The sequence below is a fragment of the Lemur catta genome, chromosome 12 (assembly GCF_020740605.2).
Source record: "Lemur catta isolate mLemCat1 chromosome 12, mLemCat1.pri, whole genome shotgun sequence".
Taxonomy (NCBI): Eukaryota; Metazoa; Chordata; class Mammalia; order Primates; family Lemuridae; genus Lemur; species Lemur catta.
The window spans coordinates 67,953,505-67,977,293 of record NC_059139.1 but is presented as its reverse complement, the minus strand read 5'-3'; the positions used below and the strand labels follow the sequence as shown (position 1 = coordinate 67,977,293).

Sequence of the window (23,789 nt, the reverse complement as noted above, 5' to 3'; positions counted from 1 at the left end):
GCAACAATTTGCAAAAACTTCTGGATAAACCTAATAGCTTAGAAATATAAAAAAAATTAAGAAAAAGTTAAGTATGTCATGAATGCATAAAATATATACAGATACTAACCTATTTTACCATTTGCTGCCATAAAATATATACAAATCTATTACAAAAAGTTAAGATTCACCAAAACATACACATACACTTATAGACCATACATGGCACCATTCACGGTTGGAGAGAAATGTAAGCAAATGTAAAGATGTAGCATTAAATCATAACCGTATAAAATTAACTTTAGTATATACTATACTACTAGAGTAATTTTGTAGTTACCTCCTGTTGCTATTCGGGTAAGCTCAAGTGTATTTGGTTAAAATGCATGTGACACTAATCATTTCCATGTGAATAGTTTGCCTCTCCAGTAAATTGTGTATCACAGTAAAAGTAACCTCTTGCTTATGGTTCTTACATATTTTTCATTGTGTTTAGTACAATACCATAAATGCTGAATAACACCATGGGACTCATACGAAGTGCCACTAGTAATGCTGGAAGTGCTCCCAAGGAGTAGAGAAAGTCATGACATCAAAAAAAAAGTTGAATTGCTTGGTATGTACTGTAGACTGAGGCCTATAGTGGCAGTTGCCTGCCATTTCAAAACAAATGAATTCGGCATAAGGACTATTTAAGAAAAGGAAATTTGAGAAACTGATATTGCCGCTATGCCAGCAGGTCTTGCACTTTTTACAAAATAACTTTTTATCTCATATTGAAAATGCAGCTTTTATGTGGTTGCAGGATTGCTATAAGGAAGGCATACCTATAGACTCTAATATGATTCAAGAAAAAGAAAAGTCATTATGTGACCATGTAAAGCAAAAGGGAGATGAAGGATCTAAAGCTGGAGAGTTTAATGCCAGCTAGGGATGGTTTGATAATTTTAGAAAGAGATTTGGCTTAAAAAATGTCAAGATAAGAGGAGAAAGAGTTTCTGCTGACCAAGAGGGAGCACAGTCCCCACAAAGAAAATCACTGAAGAGAAAGGATAGCTGCCTGAACAGCTTTTTAATGCAGATAAAAGTGCCCTGGCTCTGGGGGGAAAAAAAAAATGCCACAAGGGATATTTACTATTAAGGAAGAGAAGCAAGCACCAGGATTTAAAGCAGGAAGGGATGGGCCAACTCTACTGTTTTGTAAAAGCAAATGCTTATGAAGAGTACTGCCCTTATTTGTACAGCTGCTAGCCCCTGAGCTTTGAAGAACAAAGGTAAACACCAGCTTCTAGTCTTCTGGTTGTAAAACAAGAAGGCCTGGACAATAAGAACTCTTTTTCTGGATTGGCTCCATTGACACTTTGTCCCTGAAGTCAGGAAGTACCTTGCTAGGAACTTCTTTTGATACTGGACAATGCTCCTGGCCACCCAGACCACCAAAGGCAACAAAGGGGTTGCTCAAACACATCTCTAATTTAGCCTCTAGATCAGGGGTCATAAGGGCCTTTTAGGCTCATTACCCATGGTGCTGTATAGAAAGGATTGTCAATGCTATGAAATAGAATCCTGATAGAACATCATGGAAGTCTAGAAGGAATATACCATTGAGGATGCCATCATCATTACAGAAAAAACTGTGAAAGCCATCAAGCCTAAAGCAATAAATTTCTGCTGGAGAAATCTGTGTCCTGGTGTTGTGCATGACTTCCCGGGATGTACAACAGAGCCAATCAAGGAAATCATGAAAGAGACTGTGGAGATGGCAAAAAAAGTAGGGGCTGCTGAGTTTCAAGATATACATCTTTGAGAAATGTAAGAGGTAACAGACACCACACCAGAGGAATTACCAGAAGATGACCTGATGGAAATGAGTACTTCTGAACCAGTGCCAGATGATGAAGAAGATGTAGAAGCTGCAGTGCCAGAAAACAAATTGACATTAAACAATCTAGCAGAAGGATTCTGATTATTCAAGACTGCCTTTGACTTCTTTATGACATGGACTCTTCTATGATACAGGCACTGAAACTAAGGCAAATGGTGGAAGGAGGACTGGTATTGCATAACATGTAAATATTTTTAGAGAAATGAAAAAGCAAAAAGTCAGATGTATTTCTGTGAAGTCACACCAAATATGCCTGCCTCTCCTGCGTCCCCTTTCATCTCCTCCACCTCTTTTGCCTCTGCAAGAGTCTGCCCCTGAGACAACAAGACCAACTCCTCCTCTTTTTCCTTCCCAGCCTACTCAACAAAATATGTGTTAATTGACTATTATTGGTAAGGATTCCAGTTAACAACAGGCTATTAGTAGTTAAGCTCTGGGGGAGTCCAAAAGTTACATATGGATTTTTTACTGCATGGGAGGGTCAGTACATCTAACACCCATGTTGTTCAACGGTCAACTGTATAATTATTCATTTCTATAGTTTTTATAAATAAAACTCTTTAACTGATCCTGTTTTTCTAAGCCTTCAGAAACGAAGATTCCTTAAAGGTATTGGCCTGGAAGTATACTTTAGAAAACAGTAAAAGCTTTGGATATTTATGATATAGTAACAAAAATTATCCATACAGAAGGCAAAGTTTTCAATACATACATACAATGGGGTAAATTTGCCCATTTTTCTCTTATTGACTAGTTTATGGTAATATAAAGTTACATTTTTATCACACACATTTTATAGATCTTAATTCAAATTATAAAACTTGCTTTTCTATTGCTTAGTCCAAATTTTGGTTTCCAAGAAACTTCTAATAACAACCATCACAATCAAAAGCATTTAGTCAAACCAAAAGAATAGCCAAAGGTATGGAGATTTTGCAAACTTAATAAATCTTCCTTTATAATCATCAGTAACATTTAGAACTTTATTAGAAATATGTCTGAAAATGAGTAATGCTCTTTTTCATCTTGTTTTATTAGAATCTTTAGTCAGCAATCTATAAAAGGTCTCTAAATCATTAGTATAAGCTAATGAGGTTCCAATGTATTTTTACTTTGAGAGTAAATTTAACCTTTTAAAAAAGGTATTATAAGTTATTTAAAAAACGATAACAATATAACACATAGACTTCATTTTACACAACCCTTGTCTTTTTAATTTTTAAAACTCATGCTCATTTTGATAATGAACTTGTGGATTGTAAAAAATTAATGTGTAAAATCAAAATTGCAGTTTCATGTATTAGGGGAAAAACATAAAATAACTAAAACTTAATCTAAACTCTATCACTAAATAGCCTCTTGAACGTTGGATTGACTTATAAGAACCTAAGGAACATCACGTAGCACCACAAGTTTTCTAATAGAGAAGTACTTAGCATATGAAGAATTTTTTTTTTTTTTTTTTTTTTTGAGACAGAGTCTCACTTTGTTGCCCAGGCTAGAGTGAGTGCCCTGGCGTCAGCCTAGCTCACAGCAACCTCAAACTCCTGGGCTTAAGCGATCCTACTGCCTCAGCCTCCCCAGTAGCTGGGACTGCAGGCATGCGCCACCATGCCCAGCTAATTTTTTTCTATATATATTTTTTAGTTGGCCAGATAATTTCTTTCTACTTTTAGTAGAGACGAGGTCTCGCTCAGGCTGGTCTCGAACTCCTGACCTCGAGCGATCCACCTGCCTCGGCCTCCCAGAAGGCTAGGATTACAGGCGTGAGCCACCGTGCCCAGCCTGAAGAATTTCTTAATGTATGGCTTCACAAAGGTATTTTGAGACTCAGTTAACCTCACCAAGTATGTGAATAACCAGAACTGCCTATTAGAACCTATCATATTATTAGCATATCATTTCTCAAATTTTCTTAAACTTCTTTATAAGACTGTCTGACCAGTTCTCCCACTTAGCGTATTTCATTCCTTGAGTGAGGATTTCCTCAGAATGCTATCCTGGATGTTTTCATCCTGTTCAGCTCCTACTATGTACTATATGAAATCACCATTCTGCAATCCCTCCCTGGTATGACTAAACCACAGACCAAATTCAATACTGAAGAAGATATTCTTCATCTATATGCCCCATAGGACATATTTTTAGCACATGAAGAATTAAACCCATCATCTTCCAGCCTTAAACCTGGCCTTTCTCACTATCCTCTTAAATAATCATAATGTTATCTACTTAGTCACCATTCCAGTGGGGGGAGTGAAGTCACCTCTGACTACTTTTTATGTCCTGAGTATTGATGGCATCTTACAATAGCTATCAGGTGGCAATTTCTTACATAGTTGCCATTGCCTATATATCCTAGTCAAAGAGCTCTGCATTGTCACTTCAACTGAATTACATATATTGTTGGTTTTATAAAGAATGAATTTAATGATGTTTAAAATACATTTAAAAAGATTATATCATCAATTACCACTGAGGCAGTTACAGTACATGTAGACAGACATGAAAGAGAATAGAAAGTTATAATTTAATATTATTGAAGCAAATATTTATCACTGAACAAAGGCATCAATTCCATATATTCTTGCCAAGAAACAAACATGTCTCTTGAGATTGGAAGATACCCCAGATAAATGAAACTCTGCTGGTTTCTGTTTTGAGGAACTGTTACATACCAATCAATGCAACTGAAAGTAGAAGACAACAAATTCTTCAGAAAGGAAGCATGCTGTAAAAGTACTGAGAGGCTAGTGTGCATGATTCTTACAAAACTAAAAACTGTTACATTATTTCATAATTAAATTGGCAGCTATTTTTTTCTTTCTTAATGGTCTGCTTAAAATTAATAGTGTCTTAGACTAAATGAATAATGGTGTAAGTCTCCACAGAACTTATATCAATTTAGAATAAAAAGACAGGGGAAAAGAGGGGTAGAATCTTTTATTAATGATATTTAAATCTTGAATTGACAAAGTTTAAGCTGGAGATAACTGAACTAACTGAAACTGGAAAGTTCAAGTTTTTCACCATTAGAATGTAAGATGTAGAAAAATTAAGAATGTTATATATATTCTTGGTCAACTACATGCTATGGTAGTGACATGTATAACAAGTACACATAAATCTATTTCAGATGTAGTCTCATGTGAAAAACAAAAAGGTAACTACAACATTTAATGCCTTGATGGCTTCCAATGTAATTAAAATTGGTATGTAACATATTGGGCTGTGTGTGCTACTAAGTTTAATAGTTAATGAAGTTAATAGTTAAAAATATTTAAACAATTACCTATATTCATTTAACCACCAGACATATATTGAGTTTTATTAACTGTTAAGAATATTGCTTGATACTGGGTAGGATGGTGGTAATGAAGAATAAAGAAAGAAAGAAAAAGAAAAAAAGGGAAGGGAAGGGAAGGAAGGGAATGGAAGAGAAGGAAAAGAAAGAAACGGATAGTGCAAGAGGTGTTAGATCACCATTGTTTTTTGTGGCTGAGTATATCCATGGTATACATATACCACACTTTATTAATCCACTCATGTATTGGTGGGCACTTGGGTTGTTTCCACATCTTTGCAGTAGGTGGAAGAGGGAAGGAAGGGATGGGTATATGCACACCTAATGGGTATGGTGCACACTGTCTGGGGGATGGACAGGCTTATAGCTCTGACTCAGGCGGGGCAAAGGCAACATATAATGTAAACATTTGTATTCCTGTAATATTCTGAAATTAAAAAAACAAAGTTTACTATATTCAATAAAAAATATATTGTGAACATCTTTTCAAATAAAAAAAGAAAGGAAAGGAAAGCAGAAGGGGAGAGGAAAGGAGAGGAGAGGAGAAAAGAAAGAAAAGAAAAGGAAGAAAAGAAGGAAGGAAAGAAGAGAAAAAGCAAGGAAAAGAAAAGATAAAGAAAAACACAACCCCTTCCTTTCTTATTGCAAAATCACAGATAAAGCTTGGAAGTTACTCAGAGGACAAAAAACCTTGACCAAGACAGGTAGCCTGAATTCTAGTACCATCTTCATCAGTTATTTATTGGACATTCTAAGGTTTTTTTGTTAAAACAGGGATGAAACAAATAGTTTCCAAGAGAAAATTAAACATTGTCTTTTTATGGCAGTCTTCAAGATGAAAACAGACAATGATTATAGAGTCTAAAAGGTGAGAAAGAGTTTAGGAGATACAGTCCTACTATACTATTTGGCAGGCAACTTGTTAAGGAGGAAGAATCAAGACTCAAGAGACTGGTTTAAAGTCATTCAGTTAGGCAATGACAGAAGCTCAAGAAGTCCTTGAGTCCATATAATTGCATTCTGGTTCTCCTTATTTTACCACGATACTTCTCAGTCATGGAGGGTTCAGTCATTGACATCTAAAGAATAGAACAAATGTCAAATGCTCAATTTTCTGTCATTTACAGAATCCCCACTATACTAAAAAAAGCTACTCTGGTTATGGCAATGGATTCTTATTCCTTCTAAAAACAAACAACAACCTAGACACACTACTAGTATGCTCTATGCTCTATCCTCTGCTCCCATTGTCCTGGATATCTCTTGCTTTTCTACAAAACTGCTAATCATGAATAATAATTCCTTAGAATCTATGCCTTCATTCAGTGACCCTCCCCAGTCCCAAATATTTCATTCTCATCAATGGCCAAATGTGGCCTTCAAAAAATATTTGGAATAGTCAAATAGTGACATGCTATAAGTTATCTACTAAACATCTCTTCTTCTCTTCCTTTTGTTTGCTAATAAAAATCTTGATTTTTTTTCCCCAATGAGCAAAAGGGTGGCAAGGTCTGTTTGAGGGGGCAGTTCTGAGAAAGTTTGATTTCCTGATAAAGAGGCAGATGTGGCATAGGTTCTTGCCTTCCATCCTCTCGTTGCCTAACACACAAATGTGATGGTGGAAACTACAGCAGCTATATAACAAGAGTAAGACAAACATAAGGAACGTTTTGAGAAACTGTACAGATATAGAATATGTAATCAAAAGGCCATTGAATTAATACCAGGAGCCAACCACTGCAGAGTTCTCATGCCATGAGAAAACCTTTCAAGTCTCTGTAATGCTGGGTTTACTATTACTTGTAGTAAAAGACCATTCTCCTACCCTACCCTCCCAAATCATTATGTTTGGCTATGTGGCAAAGCAAGCATATAGTTAGTAATAAATTTCATGGAAAACTTAGCTCGACTATTTTCCAAGATCCAAAGATTCTAGATACATTATACAGTAATACAATTTTTTTAAAAAATACATTATTTTAAGGATAGCTTAAAAGCTAATCCAGAAAAACTTAAAATATCAAAATGGCTATAGATCCAAATCAAGTTTGAATAGAAAAACTAATCTAGTCCAGTCAAGAGTATTGTTAGTGTTTGTTCATTTAAGTAAGTTTGCAAATATTAGACTCCTGGAGGTTTTTTTTTTTTTTTTTTCCTCCCAGGTCCTTTTAAATAAGATATAATGTCCTTGGATTTTAGATAACGAACATTATATCTGAGAGTGCTTGGAAAGGTTAATGCCTTAATAAGTGTGTTTAGGACTTTTCCCATTCATACACTTGAGGTCCTTGTCCCCATGTTATCCTGCAACCCAGTTTATATAAAGCGACCATGTGGTTGGTTATGTTCCTCCTCCCATGTCCATGTCCCTCCATCCCATTACATACCTTAATGATTCTACAAAGAGAGACAGACTAAAGAAAGACTAATACAGCATGATCTTACATGTAGAATCTAGTAAGAGGTAAGAGTAAACTGATGGTCACCAGAGGCAGGGGGTTGGGGAGCAAAGGGATGAAGAGTTGCTGATGAAAGGGTAAAAAGTTTCAGATAGAGAGGAGGAAGAGGTTTTGAGATCTATTGAACAGCAGGATGACTATGGTCAATAATGCATATTTCAAAATAACTAAAAGAGTAAATCTCAGATGTCTCATGATTAAAAAAGATAAGTAAGTGAGGCAATGAATATGTTAATTAGTTGATTTAACCATTCCATTTTTTATACATATATCAAAACATCACTTGTATCCCATAAATGTATATAATTATGATTTTTTTCAATCAAAAGTAATATAAATAATATATTTTTTAAAATAGAAAAAAAGATTCTATAATCCAAACAATCACAGCAGAATGTAAATCTGGAACCAAAGCAGCATTTTATTAAATGAATCAATTGCTATATAAGTAGAAACTTGTGACTCATCTGTTCTACAAGGACATTCATTTAATAGAATTAGTTTAAACTAATCAATCAAACACTCTAGATCTGTGCTAAAACAATAGCTACTAGGCACATTTGGCAATTAAAATTAAAATTTCAATTAGTTAAAAATAAATAAAATTAAAAATCCAATTCTTCAGTATCACTGTAACATTCCAAAGGCTCAAAAGCCACATATGGCTGGTGGCTATCAAATTAGCACATTGTGATTCATAATTATTAATGGAGCAAGGCAAATTTTCTCCTAAGGCTCAATGTCCACAGGAAAGTAAAACATACAGAAAAAAACCTATGTGAAACTTCTCTTTTGCTACCTGTTTAAGTAATGACAAACACAGAATAGCTCCATTCAGAAGAATAAATAATATACAAACTATCCTATTAGTAACACACCACTGGACAAACTAAAACATAAATTTCTTTGTAAAGTAAACACTAGTACTTTAGGACATTCTTTTATTCTTTTTATTTTGACTAACTTTAGTGTTTATTCTGATAAAATGTTATACCCAACAATTAAGGCAGTATTTCAGAAATTAGAACTATACTTTTTTCAAACTGATAACTGCTTGAACAAGATTTTCTTAATGGGGGTTTCTGGCTATCAAATCTGCTATCTGATTCTGATATACTGATGTTAATAACAAGAAAATATTTTATGGTCAAGTAACACATTGAACACAGAATGTAATGAACACTTACACTATAATATTAAATTTAATGAAGCAGAATAGACGTAGCCCAAAAGCAAATTTAAGGCTTTTAAAATTAGAAAGTTGGCAGAAATTACTAGACTAGCCTTGAAGTTACAGAAATGCTACCTTTTAGAAACTGTCACTAAGAGATTGCCAAAATGTCCTCTAGTTTAGATAACTAGAAAATAATAATTTAAAAATAATTATAAGATAATTTATTTTTTTTAATTTTAATAAAAAACAATAGCAAGAAGGTATTTTTTTCATTTGTTGTTTTGAGTTGTAAAGCACTGCTCTAAACTGGTGTTTTTGAGACTAGGTCTGAATATTTGTCTCCAACATTTTTCATTCAGAAGAATGAAGGTAATTTTTAGCAGGCATATGCTGCCTCTGATTCCTCATCAGTTTTTCTGCCTGAGAGAGGTGAAAATTCTACCCAACAGTTAAAAAATTGAGATTCATTTTTCAATTTTATAATTCCTTTGTGCAAAATGATTCAGTAACTAAACAAAAAATTCTATTTAATTCTAATTAAATTCTATTTAATTCTATTAGTTCTATTAAATTCTAATTTTGGAATAACACATTCATGAGAAGTTATATTAAGCAAGTGGCTCAAGGTATTTTTTTCCACATACCTACAAATTTTCCCTATTTGACTGTATTAACCTCCATATTTAACATGCTAGATATAGTGGTAACTGTGGTTAACTACTTGATATACATTCCACCTCAAATAATCATTCTGAGTTAATCATTATACTTCCATTTTCCTCCCCAAGTTTTAGTTCAGGAATGATCACATAACCTAATCCTGGTCAATGATGTGAAAAAATACAAATAAAGACAACTCTCTTGGAGGGCTTCTGGGGAAACTTTTCTCATTCTTAAGAAAGAGACACTGGAGAGCTAGTCCCTAACTTCCACTGAAAGTTACCCTCTGGTTGTAATTATAGGGACTGCAAGCATGATCCTCTAATCAGCCTGAGAATGGAGCTAGCCCATAAAGATGAGCAGAACCAAGAGAATCCCAGGAGAAAACAGCACAAGCCCTGGGATACTGTACCTGGAGCTGGCCCTATATGCGACACCCTATTATACAAAATAACATATTTCCTTTAGGAAATTTATATTAAACCATTTATTGGCATTTTCAGATGGTTCATTCTAATATGTGGAAACAGTGAAAATATTATCCCACATCCTAATGACCAACAACAATCACTGTTAATATTTTGATATATCTAAGGCCACATTAAAAACACCCTTCTCTTTAGCAGACTACAAAAAGCTAGTTTTATAAAATTGTAAGCAAGGAAATTCATTTCTCTCTCTGGAAATGACTTGCTTCCTGTTATTTTGTGGATAGAATTTGGAAAATGAAGAACTAATTTTAGAAAAGCTTAAACAATGAAGACAGCATCACTAAGGGATCATCTAACAAGAATTATTAAAAGTTATACTGTAGACTAATTGGAGTCTGCAGTGCAGTTGAAAAGGCAGACAAATCATGCTACTGATATGCCTTTTGGGGGGTCTTCACTTGAAAAACTAATAGTAACAGCAAGTGGTAACAGAGAAGACAGAATGAACAGAATTTAGAATCATTCTCTGTATAGGTATAAATCAAATAAATGTTAAGCAAATGGAATGAGATTCATCAGAAAGAGAAGCCTAAGTTATTTGAACTGTCTGAGACTTAGTTTTCCTACCTTTCAAATGAGAGCAAAAAACTATTCTGAAAGATGATTTTGATGATTTCATAGTACCCGTAAAGAGCTTAGCATAGTGTATGATACACACTGCACTACAGTAGGTATTTACTAACAAGCAGCTATTACAATCACTTCTATTGTAGTTCTGTTACCCCATTCTGCCCAGGCTAGAAATAATTACTCCTTTCTATGAAAGCCTGCACCATTTACTTAGATACTCTTTTCTGCCCTGGCTTTTAGTTACTTGAATATTATCTATCCTAGTATACAGGTTCTTTGTTAATTTGTATACAATAAAAGAGTCAAATTTAGGTGAAGAATTATAAGAGAGAAGTGAATAGAGATAGAAGCAAAGCAAATAACTTATTGTCAAAAAAGTTTAAGTGTCTGAGATGTGACGTATATAATTTCAAATAAAATATTTACTTCAAGAGTGAAAGCTGGATCAAATCATCAGTTTAAAAAATAATATTTCAAGTTCGGAGATTTGGGAAATTTTGGTTTCCTCATCCCTCAGAATTCAAATCAACAGTATATTAGGCTTATATATATAGCTCATTAATAAAATAAAAATAATTGGTTTATAGATGACTGAACCATGTACTTACGATGTTTTCATAAAGTTCAGAACTGACTCAAATGCTATTTTATTCAGAAAAGGCACATTATGTTAAGAAAAAAGCTTAAATCAACTTTGTTACATTTAGTCAGACAGGTTAATATGCCTTCCTTAAGCAGGTCTCCTCCTAAACTGGTTTATTAATTAAATCGTTTTGGGGTTTGGGTGGATCGACAATAATATTTTAAAGTACTTCTATAAAACTTTCAATAGTTCTAAAAGAAGACTGATGAGGATCATCAGAGAGTCAGCAAAGGAACTGTCCTTTCAGTTCAGTGATGAAGCCCAATCTGCAACAGTTTTATATTTCCTGATATTCTATGATGGCTGACTTTAATTTGCTTTGTCTGACAAAAATATGTGGCTAATATAATCAGTACAGCAACATATAACACATGCAACCACAGTCAGCAAAGGCTTTGCCATAAAAATGGTTGTAAAACCTACACTCTCCATTGCAGGATATTTGTAGCAATCTTGGCAATAGAAAGTGGAGTTATTTATAACAATACCAACAACAGCGAAAGAATACCACATTTCTCAACCCTCTATTTAGCCTGTATCTTTTTAAAAAAATAATGTAGTTATTAGAGGGCATGGTTTTAAGTGCCAATGGAATCCAAAGAGAAGCAATAAGCAATATATTGAGAAAGACTAAAATGGGAAAACGTTATAGATAAAAGAAAGCAATAGAATAACTAGTAACAGGAAATACTGCTTCTGAATGTTTTTCATTTGTCAAACACAACTATATATACAGCTTTTGTTATTAAATAGCATTTTTGAACAACCCTAATATTTTCCTAGCATACAAATAATATATATCAAATATATATAATTGTATGTATACCATATATACACACACACAAGCTTACATTTAAGTATTTAAATGATCACAAGAAAAGCAGTTATGTGACAATTATTCACACAATTCACCACTTTACTTAATAGTTTTACTAAAATCCAGTATCTTATGAACAAATTTCTTAAAAAAAAAATTATCAATTACATAAAACACAGAAAATCTGAAGAACCCTTTATCTATTAAAGTAATTGAATTAGTTGCCAAAAATCTTTCCATCAAAAAAGTCTATTTCCCTGATGGTTTCTCTCATGAATTCTATCAAATATTCAAGGTAGAAATAAGAGCAGTTTTATGCAAACTTTTTAAAAACACGTATGCAAAGAAATCACTTCCAGCACAATTTAAGAGAATTGCAAAACTCTAATATCAAAACATAACAAAGCCACTACAAAAATGCAAACTATATACATACATATATTATGTGTGCGTGTGGTGTATGTGTACACATATGGCAGAGAGTTAACCTTTGCTTTCAGTAAAAGAATGAATTCATTCACTTTGCTCTGTCCACTCAAGTATCATCTTATAGGCACCTCCAATTCCTAATGTGACTTCATGCTATGTGACCCATAATAGCAGTCCGAGGAATTTACTCTGAAAATATCTCTCCAAAAATACAAATATATATATGCACAAGGTTATGCATTGCAGTATTATTTATAATTATAAAATAACTGAAAACCACTAAGTGTTAAACCACACGTGATTGAATAAACTGTGGTTATTATACTATAGCCACCATAGAGTACTACGCAGTTATAAAAAATAAAAACTGTATGAACTTGCATGGCATAACTTAAAGGAAATATTAACTTCAACAAAAAAGTAAAAGAAAGCCTAGATGGCATGCTACCTCTTGTGTAAGAAATAAGAGAAACATAAGACATACATATTTCTGTCAACTTTTACCAAAAGAACTGCAAGGAGGACAATCCAGAAAATGATGAAGTTGATTGTCTAAAAAGGGTAGGGTGAGGAGAATGGAGCATACAAGAGAGACTGGTACTTATCTGAATGTGTGCATGAGTGTGTGTGTTTAAATTTTATGTATAGGATTAACTTTTAGAAACATGTTAGTGTTTTTCATATTAAAACAATAAAAATGGGAAGGGGAGGGGAAATTTAAAACAGAAAATAAACTAAAATGAGTTCAATTCAAATGACTACCGTCAGCTCAGTGAATAGGGGAGGAAAGAACTAAGCCAAATGACTTATGAACACAGTATATGACTATATACCCTCAGTCTTGGACAGGATAGGGTTATGAGGAAAAAACTGCAAATATTCATAAAATCTTTGTAGGTTTTTTTATTAAGCAAAACAACTGTTTAATAGGCAAAGCAACTCAGAAACTATTTTAGTTTTATTATAAGATTGAGCAAATGAGTAAAAGTGTTGATGTTCTTGAAAACCAGGAATTTCTATAGAAGGAGAATATAATTATGAAAAGGGAGAAGGCAAGAAAGAACTCAGTAGGGATGAAATGGAATATAAGGTATGAAGTAACAACATGTAAATATGAATATATACATATATATGTGAACATATGAATACAATAAATTGGATCAAAGTGCTAAAAACCTCAAGATGATTTCATTTTCTCATCCCTGAAACTTGTTTTACCATTATTATCACCATTTCTCATTCCTTGACTATAGAAACAGAACATCTGAATCTTGTTGATAAATCTTCCAAAATCTGTTAGATGATTCATTCTTCTCTACCTCTCCTGCTGTCACTCTAATCCAGGTCACTCCGTACACTTGCACCATCTAACTGGCCTTCTTCTTTGTCATCTTACTCCTTATCTTGGTCTACCCCAACCCATGCAGTCAGAGTAATCTTTAAAACACAACTTTGGTTGTTTCCCTTGTCTTAAAATTTTCAAAATGACTTTTTATGACCTGTGGAACTGATTATTAGCAAGGATTACAACTGCTTCATGATCTGTCTTCTTGGTTTTCTACCTTCACTGAGCAAATAAAAATGGACAAATAAAAATTGTACATATTTAAGGTGTATACCTTAATGTTATGATATACATATACTATGTGAAATGTCACAATCAAGTTATTCAACATATCCAACACCTCACATGGCTATCACTTTTTTATGTGTGGTGAGAACACTTAAGATCTAACCTCTTAGCAAATTTCAAGTATGCAATACAGTATTGCATTGTTAACTGTATTCATATTGCTATAATTAGGTCTCCAGAACTGATTTATTTGCATAACTAACTTTGGACCCTCAGACTACCTTCTCCCCATTTCCCCCTCTCTGCAGCCCCAGGCAACCACTATTCTATTCTCTATTTCTATGAGATTGACTATTTTAGATTCAACATATAAGGCAGAACATGCAGTAGTTGTCTTTCTGTGTCTGAATTATTTCCATTAGCATAAAGTCCTCCAGGTTCATCCATGTATTTGCAAATGTAAAGATTTTGTTACCTTTTAAGGCTGAATAATATTCAATTATCTAATATTATATATAATGTAGATTATATATACATATAACATATTGTAATCCATTCATCTGTTGTGGGCATCTAGGTTATTTTCATATCTTGGCTATTGTGAATAATGTTGCAATGAATATGAGAGTGCAAATATCTCTTTGACATATTGATTTCCTTTGGATATATAACCAGAGGTAGAATTATTGAATCATAAGGCATATTTTTAATTTATTGAGGTATCTCCATACTGTTTTTCATAATAGTTGTACCAATTTATATTTCCAACAACAGTATACAAAGGCATCCTCTGCCCATTTTTAAATCAGATTATTTGGGTTTTTTTCCCATTGAGTTGTATGAGTTTCTTATAAATTTTGGGTTTATTTATCTCTATCTATATATTTGCAAGCCATATAAGCATATATATATATATATATATGCACACATATATATATATATAGCGTAAGCCATATATATGTACACAGACATATATATTTACAAATATTTTCTGCCATTATATAGGCTTCTTTTTACTCTGGTAATTGTTTCCTTGGCTGTGTAAAAGCTTTGTAGTTTGATGCAACCCTACTGCGTCTATGTATGTAGCATTGCCAACTGCTTTTGCTGCATTTACTAAAATAATCATGCAGTTTTTTTCATTTTACTAATGTGCTGTATTACATAGATTGATCTGTGTATGCTGAAACATCCTTGTATTCCAGGGCTAAATCCCACTTAGTCATGGTCCATCACCATTTTAATATGCTACTGAATCAGATTGCTGGCATTTTATTGAGGATTTTTGCATCTATGTTCATCAGCGATATTAGCCTACAATTTTCTTTCTTTTTTTTTTTCCTTTGAGACAAGGTCTCACTCTGTCATCCAATCTGGGGTGCAGTGGCACAATCATAGCTCATTGCACCCTCTAACTCCTGGGCTCAACCGATCCTCCTGCTTCAGCCTCCAGAGTAGCTAGGAACTGACTACAGGCATGTGTCACCATGCACAGTTATTTTTTTTATTTTTGTAGAAATAGTGTCTTGCTATGTTGCCCAGGCTGGACTTGACCTCCTGGCCTCGAGTGATATTCCCACTTCATCCTCCCAATAAGTGTAAGCCATTGTGCCAGGCCACACACAACATTGGGCCATTAGTTTTCTTGTGGTGTCTTTGCCTGGCTTTGGTATCAGGGAAATGCTAGCTTTATAAAATGAGTTTTAAAATGTATCCTCTATCAGTTTTCAGAAAATTTGAGAAGAGTTGGTATTAATTCTTCTTTAAATGTTTGGTATAATTCATCCATAAAGTCATATGTTCCTGGACGTTTCTTTGTCGGGAAGTATTTGATTACTGATACTATCTCCTTATTTATTATTGATCTGTTCAAGCTTTCAATTTCTTCTTCATTCCAGGTTTGGTATATTACAGCTTGTTTCTAGGAATTTATCCATTTTTTCTAGGTTATAAAATTTATTGGCATATACTTGTTTATAAGTCTCATGGCCTTTTTTATTTCTGAGGTACCCACTGTAATGTCTTCTGCTTCATTTCTGATTTTATGCGAGTCTTCTCTTTTTTTCTTACTTAATTTAGCTAAGGATTTGTTGGTCTTGTTTATCTTCTCAAAAAAACAAAATCTTAATTTTGTTGAATTTTTCCACTAAATTCTCTAATTTATTTCTACTATAATCTTTATTATTGCCTTCCTTCTGCTAACTTTTTATTCTTTAGCCACTTCTGTGAGGTGTAAAGTTAGGTTGTTTATTTAAAATCTTTCTTATTTTACAACATAGGCATTTATTGCTACGTAATTCTCTCCTAGTACTGCTTTTACTCCATTCCATAAGTTTTATCACGTAGTATTTTTGTTTTGGGCTATATTGAGATAACTTTTAAAATTCCCTTTTGATTTCGTCTTTGACCCAATACTTGTTCAAGAGTGTGTTTAATTTCCACATATTTGCAAATTTTCCCATTTCTTTGCTATTATTAATTTCTGGCTCCATACTATTGAAATTGAAAAAGATAATTGGAATAATTTCAAACTTCTTTAATTTGTTTTGTGACCTGATATGTGATCTATCCCAGAGTATTATGTGGGCATTTGGGAAGAATGTGTATTTTTCTGCTGTTGGGTGTAAAGTTTTGTGTGTGTCTGTTAGGTCCACTTGGTCTACAATGTTGTTCAAGTCAGCTATTTCATTAATGTTTTTCTGTCTGGATGTTCTATTCATTATTGTAAGTAGGTTATTAAAATCCCCTATTTTATTGCTATCAATTTCTTGCTTCAGATCTGTCAATATTTGCATTATATATTTAGGTGCTCTGATATTGAGTCATACCAATTATCATAACTTCCTACTAAACTGACCGTTTCATTATTATATAATGATCTCTGTTTTTTTGTCTCTAGAGATAGTTTTTGACTTAAAGTCTATTTTGTCTGATATAAAACTGGCCATCTCTGCATTCTTTTGGCTACTATTTGCATGGAATACTTTATTTCTATACTATGTGTGTCTTTAGATCTGAAGTGAGTCCCTTATAGATAGCAAATTGCTAATTGCTAAATCTATTTTTTTTTTTTAAGTTTTAGTCCATTCAGCCACTCTCCATTTACATTAATTACTGGTACTTGAGGACTTACTATTGCCATTTTGTTGAATGTTTTCTGTTTTACAGTTTCATTTTTCCTCCTCTTGGTGTTTTCCTTTGTTATTTGATAATTTTTTGGGTAGTGGTTTGCTTTGATTATTTTCTCTTTATCTTTTGTATAGGATTTTATTTGTGGTTAGCTAGAGACTTGCATAAAATATTTTGTAGTTATGACTATTTTAAAATGATAAAAGTATATTTTCAATTACATATCAAAACTCTACATGTTTACTCCCCATCTTCTGTTTTTGTATTCCAAGTTGCTTCTTTTTATATTGGCATCCATCAACTTATTTTTATCCTTTAACTTTTAAATTAGGATTAGTTTATACACCAACATTACAGTGTTACAATATTCTGTAACTGTCTACATATTTACCCTTAGGAGTCAGATTTATGCTTTCATCTGCTTTCACATTGCTGTGTGGCATGTTTTCCTTTCAATTTGAAGAACTTCCGTAAGTATTTATTTCAAGGCAGGCCTAATAGTGACAAACTCTCTCAGTTTTTGTTTGCCTGGGAAAGACTTTACCTTTCCTTCATTATTAAAGGATGATTTTGCTGAGTATAGTATAGGCAGTTTAGATAGGCAGTTTTTTCCTTGAGTATTATGAATATATCATCTTACTCTTTCTTGGCCTGAACCGTCTTTTGCTGAGAAATCCACTGATAGTCTTATGGAGGTTCCCTTTTACTCAAGTCTCTTTTTTCTTACTGCCTTCAAAACTCTTTGTCCTTGACTTTTGACAATTTGATTATAATATGTCTTGTTTTAGTGTTCTTGGGTTTGGATATATTTGAAGTCCTTTGAGACTGGATGCAGACATGAATCTTGATGTCCATTTCTCTCCCATGGTTTGGGAAGTTTTCAACTATTACTTCTTTAACCTTCCTTCTACTTGCTCTCTCGTCTCCTTCTGTAAATCTCTTAATGTATGTATTAGTTTTTTGATGGTGTCTTACTAATTCCATAGGCTTTCTTCACTCTTTTCCATTCTTTTTACTTTCCTCTCACTAGGTAATTTCAAGTGACTTTTCTTTGAGTTTACAGATTCTTTCTTTTGCTTGATCAAATCTGCTGTTGAGGTTCTCTCTTGAATTTTTCATCTCATTCATTATATTCTTCAGCTCTAGAATTTGTTTGGTTCTTTATTATTATTTCTGTCTTTTTGTTGAACTTCTCATTTTGTTCATTATTGGTTTACTGATTTTATTGAAGTTGTCTGTTTTCTCTTGTAACTTGCTGAGTTTCCTTAAAACAATTATTTAAAATTTTTTTGTGATGCAATTTTTAGATCTCTATTTCTTTGGGGTGGGTTAGTGGAAATGTATTGTGTTCCTTTGGTGTTGTCATATTTTCATAATTTTCTGTGTTCCTTGCAAACTTGCACTGATATCTGAGTATTTGAAGCAGTCATCTCTTTCAGATGGTATGAACTGATTTTTGTGGGGAGAGATGTTCACCTGTACATTTTGGCAGCTTCTTCTCCAGAGAGCACAGTGGCATGGATACCAGGCAGCTCAATTAATAACCCTAAGTTCCTATATTAACAACTTATTTTTTGTGTGTGTTCCATTTCTGTGTGTGTGTGTGTGTGTGTGTGTATATATATATATATATATGTACATATATATATATATGTACATATATATATATATATGGGGCTTAATAGCATAGTTTTTGTAGAGTCTTCTTTTTTTTTTTAAATTTCAAGATTTCTGTATTCTTTGCATATGTACCTGGTTGTAGACTCTCATTTTCCTTCACCCAAGTAATCCCTCTCTACCTCAGTATGTATTTACTTATTAGATTGAATCTTTGTTGCCTCTTTTTCCCATTCCATTTTCATTGAAACTAATTCAACCCTCATGTGATTTTATTTATTCAAATCTCTTAGGGAAAGTCTCAACAGTCAGTAAGAATAGATCTGCTTAAGGATGTAGCTATACTATCAGACCATAAACAATCAGCCCCACAATTCTTCAAGGAAATACTGTTTATAAATACTATAACCCAAACTAAAAACAAAATATCTTCAGAATACAAAAAGAAAACTAAGTTTACTAAAGCTCTCTCTCTCTCACACACACACACAGTTAATAGATATTATAAGAATGAAGAAGTTCAAAGACAAAGCTCTCCAAGAAGAGATTACAATTAAGATTTCTTTTTGAGATAGTATTTTTGTATCTTCAGGAAAGCAATATGAGTGTGAGCTATAGGCTAGGTAGCAAAAAGAAATTCATTAAACATAACTGAATAAAACCTGTTAGAATAAAAACTGTTAAATAAAAGTCTACTTCACTTCAATTTGCTTGGCAAGGACTTGCTTCTTGATTCATGAAATTAAATTCCTGGAATACTTACCTTCGAGGATGATTGGCATCAAACAATGTGTTATCATCATCCTCATCATCTTGTTCTAAAGGTGTTAATTCCATGTTTTCTATGTTAGTGTCCAAAACTCCATATCTCCTAGTCTTTCGGTTTCTTCTTCTCATCCTATTAAACAGAATAAATTAATCAATAAAAATTATTTCAATAAGGTATAGATGATCCTGTATTTATTTGTATATTAAAAATAATCATTCTGTTTCAGACATAGGAGGTATTCAATATCAGAATGGTTATATTTCAGGATTGCAGCCAATTTACCATCTAGGATTACTTATACTTCATGAAATAAAACCTACTCCTACATGTTTGTATGCCATCAGTTTCTTCTGTCTGACATACTCTCTTCTCCCTTTGTCAACTGATGGTGTTGACAGATAATCATTTAAGCCTTAGTTCAGGCACTTCTTTTTGAAGCCTTCTATTCCAATCTTTTCCCCATGTCTTCCATGTTTTTGTGCCCCACTAAGAAACTGCATGGCTATACATAGTCAGATTCTAGACTGGTAGCTCACTACCCTAGCTGAACATCATAATCACCTGGGCTATTTTAAAAGTCCCATGTTCAGGCCATAATTAAGTTAAAATGTATAGGAATAGGAACTAAGCATCAATATTTTGTTAAAGTTCTACATGTGATTCCAATGTGCTGAAAATCACTACTTTTGATCAGTGGTTCTTGAAGTGTGGTTCTCTCTATCAATAGAATCACAATCACCTAAGGACTTAAAGAAATAAAAATCTTCATGGCTAGCCCAGACCTAGTGAATAACAAATTTTGAATGTGAGGCCCAGAAACCTATGTTTTAACAAATACTTCTTGTGCCTTTGATGCATACTAAAGTTTGAGAACTACTGCCCTAAAGGAATTGAAAAGATTTTAGCTGTATATATGAAAGAATCTGATGATTTAGAGCTCCATTCTGCATTTCTCTCTCAAATAACTAGCTCTTTTCTTTCAAATCATTTACCTTAATTTGCATTCATATGTGGTTATATATAGTTTATGTGGTTATTTATTCGCCTGTCTCTTCCACCAAGTTTCATGAGGGCAGCAACCATGACTATCTCATTTACCATTGTACAACCACTTTCTAACACATTGTCTTATCAATTAAGATGTTCTTTAAGTATTTGCTTAGGGTCTGAGTGGTTTCTAGCTCAGTGATGCAAAACCATGACCCTGTTATCAATGCCTGAATCACCTCCAATTCAACTACTTCAACTCCACACATAGGAAAATATGTGTCACAAAATTATCTATTGGAGTTTAAAAACAAAATAGAAGATATTTCAGAACTGATGACAAAATTCGATTTACTTAAATTCCAATTCACTTTGCCTGATGCAATGAATATGATAAATAATTGGGCTATAACACCAACTGTAAAGAATAACATGAACCTCTTCAAACATGACAGTGGGGCTCCCTTGAAAACAAACTGTCCTATGTATACATGCACAAATACATACATTCAACAAATATTTGAGTCTTACTAAGCATCAGGCCCTATACTAGCTTCTGGGTATAAGCACCTGATTTCAGTGTCAAAATTCACACAATATTATTAAGCATGGACAAAATCCAAAATAATTTCCACCAATCATTGCCTATAGCTTTATCTATATACCCACCTACAGGTGATGGAACATGAAACAGTGAGTTAAGCATGGTATTTAAAGTTCCAAATGTAACCAATGAAAGAGTTAATAAATATTAAAACTAGCAAAAATGAGGCAGTATGAAGTATAAGCTAGTCTTTTTTTATAGTGAGAAATTAAATATGTTTAAGTTATTACCAAGGTGAGAAAACTGCTTGAGCTTAGGAGTTCAAGACCAGCCTGAACAGGAGTGAGACCCCATCTTTACTCAAGAAAGAAAAAAATTAGCCTGTCATGGTGGTGTGTGCCTATAGTGCCAGTTGCTCAGCAGGCTAAGGCAGGAGGATCACTGGAGCCCATGAATTTGAGGTTGCAGTGGGCTATGACGATGCCACTGGACTCTACCTGGGGTAACAGTGAGACTCTGTCTCAAAAGAAAGTTATTAAATTAACAAGTATATATCTGTTTGGTTGTGGGTGTGTGGGTGTATGTGCGCACACACAACCACACACCCACACACACCATATAGACCAGAGGTCTAAATTTTTTCTGTAAAGAATTAAATAGTATTTTAGGCTCTGTGGGCCATATATGGTCTCTGTCACCTATTTATCTTACTTTTTTATTTCATTTTGTTTACAATCCCTTAAATATATATATAAAAATATATATTTAAAAAAACATTCTTAGCTCTTGTGCCTTACAAAGACGTGCCAGCAGATGGGATTTGGCCTATGGGTGATAGTTTACCAATCTCTGATTTAGATTTATGAAAATAATTGAAGAAAAACTAACAACATAAATGAATAAAACTACTGTCCCTAGAAAGCAGATACTGAAAAATATAGGGATGCTGGTTTACTATTGGTGCTTTTGAGCGCACATGATTTAATAATTTTGTATGTATTCCTTTGATTTAAAAAAGTATATACAAGAGAGTGAAACCAGTTGGTAGCATACGGTATGGATACTGAGAGTTAGAAATTCTGCAATTCCCTTTTGCCAGTCTTTTGCTTGATTTCCTAAACCATATGACTTCCCAAACATTCTGGCATTTTCAGTCAATGAATAATTTAATGTCATGTGAAATTATTTTTGGAAATAAATTAGATTCTCCCAGGTCATATATATCAAATAGTCAATACATTAATAACCTGCTCATTGTCAGCCACAGTATGTTGACACGTCTTAAAACAAGGAATAACATGAACACAGAGTTTACAGACTTTAAAAATCTTTCCCATATGCTGCTCTTCTCCACTCTCAAAGTCTTCACTCTACCTTGAATGAATTCCTAATCTTTCAATGAGTAGCCAGATTAATCTGTCTAATAACACTATTTTCCCAATATGCATATAGTATAAATATTTGACTGCATTGCTTTGGGCATTTTATTATTAATCCTAACTTATACTGTCCTTTAATTCAATCTTGTATGTAAACACGAATCTAAGTTCTTTAAAAACAAGAACCTATTTCATATACAGAGACAGAACATTGTTAGGCACCAAATAAATGAGCAATGCAGTTCAATTTAAATGAATTTATTATTTTAGTATATGTACTAATTCACATAAGAATGAGTCAAATAACACTGGATATTATTAAATAGAATTTAAACTTGAAATGCAACCTTTTTAAAAATGGTCTTTCATCAGTCCAAGGATATATGCAGTGATGACTACTTGGCCTCGACAGTTACATGGCCATAAAAACTACAAATAAAACACATATACTGTATTACTATATGTGGTGCTATAATATCTCTCAAGGAAGGTCAAAAACAATTATAAAGCTTTAAACTAAATGGGCTGATTCAATAAACTGTATACTGAAAATACTAGCAAACATTAAGTATAAAATACAACACACACAAAAATTTACTGAAATTTTAAGTAAAGGGCTACTTTTATCTTTTAATATGCAGTGTATATTACTTTTAAACACAAAAGTAAAGGAGGCTTTAAAAATCCATGCAATTTTAACACTCAAGGTCCTTTTCTTACAAATGAATGTTTTCACTGAGTTCATGACACCCAAACTTGTCTGTTGGGTATATGTGTGGGTTGATAATTATATACATGTAATTATGTGTATGTATACTTTTCTCCTAGACATAGTAAATGCATATTGAAATATTAAAACAAACTTTGCTGGCTGCTAATGAACATAAAACTAAGGACATGCTCTACAAATATGTAGAGAGGGAAGTATGTAAGCCTGAGCTGGCAAAAGAAAAAAGCTATATCATTACCTATACTAAATCACATTCACTCATCATCACATGGTGTGTACAGATGAATGATCCTGGTCAGACGCTTTCTAAGTATTCAAGTTAATATCCAAATAGCTGGAGATGCAGATTCCTTAATGTTCCATTATACTCAGGTTGGTGAGAACTATTTCTGTTCCAATAGCATGTATAAGCTAGATTATCAAAATAAAACTAAAGTACTAAAGTAAGCTTGATAAAATTTTATGTAAAAATGTATAATGCCACATAAAATAAACACAACAGACTAAAATTCCATTTCATTTTACTGCTCTACAAAAGGGAGAACAATGATCAATGTAACTTGCTATATTGCTATATCTTGCTATACCTACCTGCTTTAATTCATATCTTTTTTTTCCCTTCTGTTTTCTTTTAACTGAACATCTGTAGG

General features: G+C 33.2%; 1 protein-coding gene across 2 annotated transcripts in view; it reads right to left on the bottom strand.

Annotated features, from left to right (window-relative positions):
- Positions 1-23,789, bottom strand: part of FAM174A (family with sequence similarity 174 member A) — a 38,891-nt gene that overhangs the window by 849 nt on the left and 14,253 nt on the right. Inside the window, exon 2 of one of the 2 annotated variants that reach the window (XM_045565966.1) lies at positions 19,494-19,628. In XM_045565966.1, coding sequence (XP_045421922.1) covers positions 19,494-19,628 — 135 coding nt within the window. Of the gene's footprint in view, positions 1-19,489; positions 19,629-23,789 lie in introns of those variants that run through there. The other variant, XM_045565967.1, reaches the window with a different exon arrangement.